The sequence below is a fragment of the Zophobas morio genome, unplaced genomic scaffold (genome assembly GCF_036711695.1).
Source record: "Zophobas morio isolate AGI-343-1 ecotype UQ-CSIRO unplaced genomic scaffold, CSIRO_AGI_Zmor_V1 ptg000006l, whole genome shotgun sequence".
NCBI classification, from domain to species: Eukaryota; Metazoa; Arthropoda; class Insecta; order Coleoptera; family Tenebrionidae; genus Zophobas; species Zophobas morio.
Genome location: NW_026972111.1, coordinates 17,179,974 through 17,190,753, shown reverse-complemented (window position 1 = coordinate 17,190,753; position 10,780 = coordinate 17,179,974). Strand labels below are relative to the sequence as shown.

At 33.8% G+C, this 10,780-nt stretch overlaps 2 protein-coding genes across 2 annotated transcripts; one reads left to right on the top strand and one right to left on the bottom strand.

Moving 5' to 3' along the window:
• The first annotated feature begins 606 nt into the window (after positions 1-606).
• LOC135123866 (potassium/sodium hyperpolarization-activated cyclic nucleotide-gated channel 1-like) lies at positions 607-2,453 on the top strand. Its single transcript, XM_064048743.1, has 4 exons — positions 607-1,287; positions 1,339-1,633; positions 1,691-2,106; positions 2,160-2,453. The coding sequence occupies exons 1-4, from the start codon at positions 652-654 to the stop codon at positions 2,451-2,453; spliced, it is 1,641 nt and encodes a 546-aa protein (XP_063904813.1). The 5' UTR covers positions 607-651.
• Positions 2,454-8,759: 6,306 nt separating this feature from the next.
• LOC135123166 (uncharacterized) lies at positions 8,760-10,514 on the bottom strand. The gene is made up of 6 exons (XM_064047662.1): positions 10,283-10,514; positions 10,033-10,229; positions 9,814-9,981; positions 9,562-9,759; positions 9,243-9,510; positions 8,760-9,191 (listed from the first exon to the last, which is right to left on the bottom strand). The coding sequence occupies exons 1-6, from the start codon at positions 10,467-10,469 to the stop codon at positions 8,845-8,847; spliced, it is 1,365 nt and encodes a 454-aa protein (XP_063903732.1). The 5' UTR covers positions 10,470-10,514; the 3' UTR covers positions 8,760-8,844.
• Between the last annotated feature and the right edge of the window lie 266 nt (positions 10,515-10,780).

The window sequence follows — 10,780 nt, the reverse complement described above, 5'->3', positions numbered from 1 at the left end:
TCGCGCGCTTCGAAAATCATGACGCCTAGGCTGGACGACCCGTTAGTGTTTGACGTTTAATACTGCTAGTTTACACAAGTGAAAACAATGAACATGAGTGAGACTGACGAAGTTTCTGAAGAAATTTTGAATGCTGCCAATGCGGCATTTTCGAATCTGATACAAGTGCAGTTATTGATACAGGAAGCAGCCAACTAAGTTTAAACAAAGATACAAGTTCAAATAATACTTACGATAAAAGTGTAAATATTATTGGTGATAATTGCACAAATTGTTCTATTACAGTTAATGTATTTCAAAAATAAAATACCTACCATAAACAAACATTTATTTCCTAATTTCTTAGAAAAAATAGTATATGCAACTCGCGGATGAAGAAATTTCAACGGCTCGAGTTTCTTTTTCGCACTCGCTCGTTGCACTCGCTCGTGTGAAAAAATCACTCTCGCCGTTGAAATTCAACTTCATCCACTAGTTCCATAATGTACTATTCATGATTTGGAATATTTTCAAATCGTGCTTATAATTCCGCAAGTATGTCATGATTACTAACGCGAAATACAACAAGCGTATTTTTATAAAGTTGGCTTGAGCCAAACAATTTAATGAATTTGTGAAACTAGTGAAAATAGTTTAATCACTGCAATAATAATGGCTTCCACTTTACATAAAGTTCGTAGGGTAGAAGGACATGACTGTACTCTTCCACAAGACGATGAACTCATTACACTATACATAAATGGAGGCCTTTTTGTAAACCTACGCCGAAAATTTAGACAATACTTAATGGTTAGCGCGGCAAACCCAGAAAGCAAAGCGGTTTTAAGATCCACAGCGCAGATACGGTTGGAAGAATCGAGACATCTTCGCAAATATTATCATATGATACATCCCTTTAGTGAAGCAAGGATCACATGGGAAATGATAATGATTGTTGTGTATTTCAGTTTGTTTTTGGTGATGCCTCTAGAACTTGCAACTACCCTGACACCAGCTTTGATATTGTACTTAAAATTTGTACTGGACCTTTTTTCTCTGGCTGATGTGGCTCTATTTTTCTTCACTGGATATTACGACATAAAGTCTCATAAAGTCGTGATGAAACCCAACAGCGTTTTTAAAAGTTATATCATTCCACGTTTTATTTTTGATTTCCTGTCATCATTACCGTACAACATGTACATACAATACGGAAACGCATACCACCTAATTCATCTGAAATACTTTTATCTGTTAAAATTGACGAGATTGCCAACACTGATCGAGTATATACGAAAATTTTGCATCGTAATGTATTACACGCGTGCTCTAATCAAATTGCTAACTTTATTTTTACAGAGAATGGATCTTTACAGTTACAAACTGTCCACCGTAAACTTTGCTCTATGGTTTTTAACGTTGATTTGGTGGGCCACAGCACTTACTTTGGTCGTATATACCACAACAAATGGAGAAAAATCTGATATTTCAGAAAATGTGGACAATTTCAGTCCAACAATGGAGTCTTGCTACCAAGTGGTTAAATCATTCATGTTAGTGGCCATGAGTAGTATCCAGACAGATAAAGCAATATCTATGCTATTTAACATTTTATGTATTTTAATAGGAAGTGTTTTAAATATGGTGATTTTAGGTATTTAATTTTCATTTAAAATAGTTGATCAATTTATTCTTTTTTTTTATTTTTTAGCACAAGTTATGCAAATTTACCGCCGTCATTCCAGTTCTAGAAACAAATACGACAACTTAATCCAAGAAATTGGAGAATACATGAATTATAAAGAGCTACCAACATCTATAAAAAACCGAGTATTTCGCTATGTGGAGTTCAAGTTTCAAAAAAATATTTTTAAAGAAGGCGACATATTAAACACGTTGTCTAAAATACTTAAACAAGATATTTTACTCCACAACTGTAAAAAAATGGTAGAAAAGGTTGATTTTTTTAAAGGACTACCGGGTTCTCTAATACTGCGGTTAGTTACTAAATTGAGATCTGAAATATATCTTCCCAATGACGTCATTGTTCAAGCTGGAATTACCGGTAACGCAATGTATTTTATATATGTGGGTTCTGTAGCAGTTTACACCATCCATGAACAAGAAGTTACTTAGAAATTATACTGACACATCTCTTTTTGACTGATGCACATTTTTAGATTTGCCACTTGGAAGATGGGAGTTATTTTGGGGAAATTTCTTTAATCATAAACGAGCCTCGAGTAGCAAGTGTAGTTGCCATTACTAATTGTGAGGTATTTCGCTTAAGTCGTCGCGATTTTCTGGAAGCTATTGAACCGTACCCCAACTTGAGTAGCAGAATTCGTGACTCTGCTCTGGCCAGACTAAAGAGGACACAAATGATGATGAGTCAAGATCAGAAAGAGAAAGAGAAAGAGAAAGATAAAGATAAAGATCCAGCTGTTAAAAAGGAATTTAAATTTCTTGAATAATATTTTATTATTTTATAGTTATAATTCTTACAACTGTTTTAAATAAACTACATCGTTCTTATCATATATGTTTTGTGTGGCTCTCATTGTGTAACTTTGTAGAGATGACAGCACAGAATCTTGGGCATTGATGTCATTTCACTGACATAATTTGTGCAACACTCTTTACTGTGCTCCTTACGTACCGTGACCTCTTCTCGTAATTTTAGTCATGCTTATCGGCTTATCATTTTGACTTTCGACATATACACTTCATTCCCTACTTCAATGTAGAACCAGACCAAGATTAATCGGTTGACATTTTCAACAAAGTTCATAAAATAGGTTGTAATAAGTGAACAAGATTTATAAAACTGCGTATGTATACAGTGAATAATAAATAAATAAAATACGTAACAAAAATACAAAATAAACTTAAACCAAAAAGAGATCTAATATTTGATGGTGGCGGTATTGGCCTCTATAACTTTTGCCAACCTGGAGAGGATAGAGAGGCATAAATTTCTGAAGGTAGTCTTGTGATAGTACTTCCCATCTTAGTTACCGGACTCAGCAACTCCTCTTTATTAGGAAAAATCAATCGCTGGTGCTATAAGTTTTTCACTGGGAACCCTCGCACGTTTTCAGTTGGGTTTAGATCTATTTATGTCATGATTCAGAAACCATACTGCCACCTGATGTCCTGTATGAACAAGTTAGTTATCCTGGTGAAAGATAAAATCTTGGGCGCGGTAAACTCTAGTGTTTGAAGGAAGCATCTCGTTACTGGTCAGGCGCTCTTCCACATAAAGTATTACCCCAGGACTAGCGCAAAAAAAATATGGTCTTCAGTTTGGACAAAAATATCTATGTTGAAAACAATGTTGCCAATGCATGAAAATATAGATACTTTATCTTATTTAAGTAGTCGAGTCTTTCTTGAAGCAAGCGGAATAGTTCAGAACATTTGCCGAAACAGGCAAAAACGTTTACTGGAGATCAAATTACGTCTTTTTTGCGAGATGTTCCTGATGAATCATTGTCAAGTTCAGTTTGACATTTGCGCAGTGATGCAGTAATGCGCAGAAAGTACCAATTGATTTTAAAATTCAAGGGCCTATTAGATATTAAGTATTAAATGTAAGCTCTGCAGAACATTGAATTTTAATAAAGTTTAGTATTATGTTATGATTTTCTTAACACTAGTGTTGTTAAACGATTCTACGACAACTGGTCGTAAAGAATTGATCGCGCGACAATTGATCGCAAACAACTCGTCGCAGCACAATTGGTCGCACGCGACAATTGATCGCGGCGATAATTGATCGCATGTAAATTGATCGCAGCAACAACTGATCGCACGTAAATTTATCGCAGCGTCAATTGATCGCAAGGTAAAATTCATCGCGAATTAGTTTCTTTTATTAAAACTAAATATTTTGTATTCTGAGTTTTAAGTTGCAATAAATTTAGCAAGTAGGTAAGGTGTAAATATCGAATTAAAAACAATTTGATTGTAGTTAAGTGACGAAGTTTGTAGTTGCACTTTAAAAATTAAAAAATACGAGCGTAAACCACTGGTTGCATTTTTTATTCATTTTTTTATCATTAAATTCTCATTTTATTTATTTATTTTTTTTATTTTAAGAGATTGTTACTATTTATATCGTTATATTGTAATAAGTACTCAAGAAAAAAAGTGTTTATTGTTCTTAACCAGATTTATTATCCAATTATTTAATAAAAACAGGTACATTTTTTACAAATTCATATGCTTAAATGAATGTTCTGCGAAATGGCTCTAACATAATCAATAACTGCATATTTTGCATAGTTTTCACTAATGGTTTTAATACGTCAAGTTAAATCTTTATAAGATTTTTTCTGCTGAACTGTATAGTTGCAGCCAAATTTTGTTCAATTTTTAATTTATTTAATGACTGAGTCTTTTGCAAATACTTAATAAATTTATATACATCGGGATGCACGGAATTCACGAAAACTATTGTGCCAACTTTGAAGGCATTATTCGTTTTTGGTAAATCATTCTCGACGGAGTCTCTACAATTCCATACCCAACCATGTCGTTTCGAAATATGTCAAAAGTGGCTGCAAAATAGTTTCATTCTTGCAGAACTGGTCCTATGCTGATGTTACTGCATCTTCTGAAAAAAAAATGCTGGCGCCACCAAATTTTTTACATTTAACGCAAAATCTGCGTTAGTAACATATCTCTGTTGCAGTCCACAACTTTGAATATGTTTCCAAAAGGATTGCGTAAAATGGAAAAAATAACCCCGAACTTCCTGGTAGATTGCGTTTTCTGCAGACTTTTCGAAGTCAACTATTATGGATGTTGGGTTTAATCCACCTTGTAATGATTTCAATGCTTAGAACATTTTAGTACCTATATGTTTGCTGCGTCTTTTTTGGGAACAAAGCGTATGCGACAGGTATCACATTTCTTTTAACTGCACAGATCTTTCTTCTGTGTGTGTGGGGGGGAGGAGGGGGGAGGGCTTTAGATCTAAAAAAAAGAAGAACTAATTCGTTCGCAGTTTTCCATGAGCGGGCTGCTACTTGATTTTATTATTCGCCGCACTTTGCATCCTACAAAAATTTACAACATGGACTGGAGAAGATTAAAGCACTAGATCCGCCGCAGTTTACATCTGCCCACCTACATTAGGCACATATTTCTGAGTGAATAGTCCGCGTTCCAAGTGAAATATTTAAAGTGCGACATGCGGCAAATGTGCACTAAACAGCAGAGGCGAAAATCCCTCGGACGCGGCCTGGTCTATACGGCACACCAGTTCTCAGGTGACGTTATATTATGACAATACACAAGCACTAGGATTATCTTTGGGTATTTTATTAAAACGACAGGGTAGGAGCTGTTATTCAGCGCAAATTCCAGATATCCACCTAACTCAGGAAGTCAGGACATGAAAGCTTCTAATTAGAAACTTTCATGTCATGATACCAATTGGCATCAAATTGTAGAACTTGTAGAGTACTATGTGAATCCATAACTAGGGTTGCGTAAGGAATCTGTATTCTATAGATTGCTTAGATTTCAGATCTAGATTTCTTAAGCAACCGTTTATATGTACAGTACATACTACACTACGAGCTCTAAAATTTGGTGCCAGTTAGACGCTTCCATGTTATAAGCAAAGTTGTAATTTGCCCCCAAAATGGGCCAAGGCCATTTTATCAAGGTGCTCAAAGGTAACCCTAGTGCTTGTGTTTTGTCAGAATATATTATACGACCGAGTAACTATTAATGTTTGAGATTTTTACTTCCCGAACATAAGCTAAAGAAGTAATGTAACCGAGTCCAGCGACTATTATGTTTTTTCGACCTTTCATGACCCCTCTGTCTGTCTGTCTGTCTGTCTGTCTGTCTGTCTGTCTACCGTCTATCTGGATTTTTTTAGACAGATAATATCCGAAACTATTGGACCGATTGTTGTCAATTTTTTTTTTTTTGTATACATATACAGCGTGTTATTGAAAGGTACGTACAAAATAAAATCGGCAATTGGTCTCGAAGTATGAGTACTAAAAGTTCAGGTAAAAGTGTTCTCATTTTAGAGATAAAAACTATTAAAATGTATGTCCAAATTCGTTACGCCTCTGATAAAAAGATCATCTTTCGTTTCTATAACAACATTTAGTCTTGACAAAAGTTTTATTGTTACAGTTGCTAGGATTTATTAAAATAAATTAATTTTACCTATTTATCCTTCAGTAGCGTTTAAAAAGTTTGGATAAGGGTTAATTTTCTCCTTATAATTTTGATAACACAAAATAAGTTTTTCAGACTTCTTAGACTTCGCGAATAACTGTCAATTTTGTTGTACGTACCTTTCAATCACACCCTGTATATTATGAATATCATCAATCATCCCCACTAACAACTTTATGACGTCCGCTCATTATATTGTATAATAAAATTACCGATTTTGCATGAAATAATATACTCCTGCACTTGTGGTTTACGAATGTTGTCTTGATTTTGTGTATTGTTACTACATTTGTTTACTGCTTAATCTGCCTTGTCCTTTACTCACATAGTATGCAACCTTGTTGTAGCTCAGTCAGGGCCGGCTTAACACGGTAAGCGAAAGATGCACCGCATCGGGGCGCCCATGACAAGGGGCGCCGGGCGGCGGGCGGCGCCTATGCTTTTGTGTTAACTCCGTAGAAATAAATTAATAAGAGTATTAGATTTGCATTGTATCACTATGTACAAAATATTATAGCAGGAACAGACCAAGGCGCCCATCGAAAACTTTTCAGAAAAAGCAACATTTTAACATTCCACTATGGGGAGTGGTTCACCAAAATAGGTCATAAGAAGTCAATTCCTGGCACTTTCTGACTGTAATAATTGAAAAAGAGTGCGCATTTGGGTTGGGTGATTGGACCTTTAGATCAATACCGACAAAAAATACCAGATTTATGATTGCCATTATCTGGGTAACAATTTGACGAGACAGCGGTATGACCAAAACCAGATGTTTTTCTAACATTTGTCACCTTTGTTTGTACCATAAAACTCCGTGTCGGCACAAACTTAAAAATTTTATTTTCCAAGTCTAGTCGGCTGGTTGTGGTGGTTGTTCAGTTTTGTTATATTTTCCACTGTTCCGATTCGTAGTCGAATTTTGTTCTGTGTATCATTCCGTGGCTCTTTGTCATCACTAATTTTAAATTTTATTTTCGAATAACATTTAGGTAAGTAAATTAAAAATAACTTTGAAATCATATCAATTTTACAATATTAAAAAGTCCAAATTTCATGTTTGTAGTTGCAGTAGTTCAGGCCTTGCGTTGATGAATCAGTTAGTCTATCAGTGAGGACGAACACTTTTATATATTAAGATTGATTCATCATAATTGTATGTATGTTTGTTAATTAAAAGTATCTTTCTATAAAAATATGTGATTACAAATTTTTGTTTGTTTTTTTTTACAAACAATTTTTAAAGGGCGTTGAACAGTAAGTTGCATCGGGGCGCCTGGTCCCTTAGAGCCGGCCCTGAGCTCAGTGGTAAAATTTCTGCTTTGGAGACCCAGCGTCGACAAATGAAATTACCGGACCTTTTTTTCATTGGATAAAATAAATTTAACAAAACTAATAGTTCTTATGTGAGAATACGCACAGCTTTATAGTAATAAAATATTGATAAAATAAGGATTTTTTAAATACAATAATAATATTCAAAACATTTTGCTCGATTGTGGTTTAATTAATAATTTGAGTCCTTTGTTTTGAGGCTATAAAGTCATTCAAATCAAACAAATTTCTACGTGACATTCTTTTGATGTATAAACATAAACACTTCAAGTTACGCATGTTGCTGAGAGGTCATTTTTCCCGTTCATTACCTGCTGTAAAATAAATATATTTTATATTGTCCGAACTTGTACAGCGTCCGGTCAGAGGCAGATTTATAGGGATGCTTATGATGCTAGAACATCAGGTCCCCGAAGTTAAAGGGCCCCTTCTAGCCTAAATATAAAAGAAAAGAAAATATATTTGTTTTTAATTTAGTTATTACAAAAATACAATTTCGTCTTCTCCTGAGCGTTTGGCCACTTTCGGCCGTTCCAGTAATTTATGACTTGCAGCCAGTCAGCCACCTAGAAAAGAGCTCTCGCCGGTGGACGGCTATGTTTTGTTTTCAGTAGCGTTTCTTCTTCTCCACTTATTTGAACAAATTTCAGTAATCAAACTGACTTACTAAGATTCATGATATTTTTTAAATTAAACTTCGAATTAAGAGGTAACATAATAGTGCCTTTTAGAAAGAGTTAAGTGCATCACTTTAGTTGAATCACCCATCCAGCAGTGCGATTATTTTGATTGAAAATCGAAATCTTGTCGAAATCATTATAATGACTTATAAGCTACTATATGATAGAAAAAGGTCCTTTTAGTAAACCATGACATTTGCTTTTAAAATAATCATGTTGGCACTGCAGTCATTTGACTAATTTTTTGACAGTTATTTGACTGTCAAACCGAATAAGGAACGCGTTGGTGTTGTCATCGTTGGTTTAAAAATACATTTCATGGCCTACTGGAGGACTTTTTTTTTCGATAATATGGTGCATATTATCTTGAATAAATTGTACTTTTAAGCTTCAGTGTAATATTCCTTAACATTATTTTATTTTATTGATAAAGGCAAGAGTTTTATTTATAATTTGTATTTACGATTTAAAAACCCACTTTAATATAATTTTAAGAATGCATGTACAATTGCTTACATTTTATTAAAATCATAAAGGTATTTTGTTAAAAATGGACGTGCAATCATTTAACCTGTATACAGGGTATTCTAAGAAGTAAAAGCAGTATAATTCCAAAAACGGTAATATTATTAAAGATTAAAAATTAGTACTGTCTGGTTGATATGCGCTTCTGATAATTATATGTTGTAGGTAATCTTGGGTAATAAGCCCCAGGAAAATTAAATTCTATTGAAAGATTGAACATTCCATTCGAAGATTTTTCTTCATTTCTGATCAGTTCTTCATTTTCTTTAATAAATTTATGTGGTGCATAAGCTAAGGGACAATCAATTCGTACATCGATGTCTAATCCCAAATGTGGTATTAAAAGAAACTCATTTTGTTCTTCTAGTTGAACAGGATTAGGTATGATTCCATCGTTGTGAAATTCATCTTCACCGTCTTCGTCATTCTGTTCTTCTTGTAGGTGAAACTTTTGTAAATATGCAGCTGTAAACTGTTCTATTGGCTAGAAATACAACACTTTTCTTATATATTTACCATCGTTCATTGCTCCGTAGCAGAAGAACGTATCATGTACATCACCATATCCAGTGTAAACAACTACACTTGGTTTTTTTATTATGGGATTAGGTCTCACTAACATTTCTCTTTCATAGTGATGTTGCTGCATAAATATTTCTGTGTGTGCTAAAATTATTCTTCTAATTCTCATGTGCATCATTCTTTGCTTTTGTTTTAAAGACATTTCTTTATCTGGTGGTATACCAAAAGCAACAAACCAGGCATTTTGTAAGTAGTAACAATACTGAAAAATGTTTTTATTAACTTTTTAACTAAACATATTACTTTTTCTTACTTTTGCAGAAAATGTATTACCAGTTGTTCGTTCGAAAACAACATTCTTCGCAGCATGTGTCGCGCAGTCAAGAAGATCAACAATTTTGCAGCCACTGATACTAAGAGGTTGTTTAATTGGTTCTTCACTCACTTTATCAAAGTGGATGCAGAAATTTTTTGTCAAATGTATTACATGTTTGATTTCTTCTGGTAAAGCCTTGAACAATATTTGAAGAACTAAACTTTAATAAGTGAAATACGAATTAAATACGTAGTCTTTAACAACAGCGGGACCATAAATTTGATAAGGATTCATTGTAAATTTATACAATATGAGGTCATACAGGTCCAAAATTAAACCTCCGTACATGCAAGATCTGTGCGTGCGGTAAAATTCGTTGTAGACATAACGCCAGATTGTGGCCATAATAACAGTTTGCTTAAAACGTAATTTAGCAATAACTGACTGATTAAACAATTGGATTCATACCTGGAAATTGATAATATCTAGTAGATTCAGTAACCGACACAAACATTTAATTTCCATGTCATCTTCTGTGCATTCCATAGCTTTTAAAACTGTTACGGTTAGATTCTGTAGTTTCTTTGACAAAGTTTTGAAGGATTTGTTCAGTAAATCTTCTGCTGCCAGTTTGAATTTTCTGTTTACTTTTCGAACTTTTTCACCTGAAATATCGTAAATGTATATCAAATCTTATTTTATTCACGCTTAAACCTACTTAGTTCGTGATATGTAATAAACTTGAAAACATTTTGCAAGATTTCTAACGGCATCAACATAATTGGATTTTTTCGTTTAAAATGATTATCGACAGTATACGAACATGTAGCCTCTTCACCGTCATCAACTTTTCGTTTCTTCGATCGTAAGTAATATGTAACATCAAGGTCTTCCTGATCCTCCATTAGCTTATAGTTTCCAGCTGATTTAGAATATTTTAGTATTTTATCAAAAATTTGATGTAGACTATCTAGATTTGTTAACTCACGCTGTCATTTATATTCATGAATAATAAAAATTAGAGAACAATTATTCATATATGCAATATTTAAATATTATATCTTCTAGGAATTCAGTAGAGAGACTTCCACATTCCGTGGAAGAAGTAAAACAGTACCAGATAACACAATTCATTATTTTTTTTTTTAATTTTGGATATTTGTCCACCTCTTGCACGTAATATATGATTAGGAGACTAAATAATTGTAGTTACTTT

Bases quoted from the DNA above. Each gene is read 5' to 3' on its own strand.
- LOC135123866 (XM_064048743.1), top strand. From the start codon at position 652: ATGGCTTCCACTTTACATAAAGTTCGTAGGGTAGAAGGACATGACTGT. The intron at 1,288-1,338 runs GTAATGTATTAC...TTATTTTTACAG, and splicing joins ATATACGAAAATTTTGCATC to AGAATGGATCTTTACAGTTA. The intron at 1,634-1,690 runs GTATTTAATTTT...TTTATTTTTTAG, and splicing joins TTTAAATATGGTGATTTTAG to CACAAGTTATGCAAATTTAC.
- LOC135123166 (XM_064047662.1), bottom strand. From the start codon at position 10,469: ATGGAGGATCAGGAAGACCTTGATGTTACATATTACTTACGATCGAAG. The intron at 9,511-9,561 runs GTAAGAAAAAGT...AACATTTTTCAG, and splicing joins GTAATACATTTTCTGCAAAA to TATTGTTACTACTTACAAAA. The intron at 9,192-9,242 runs GTAAATATATAA...AACAGTTTACAG, and splicing joins CTACGGAGCAATGAACGATG to CTGCATATTTACAAAAGTTT.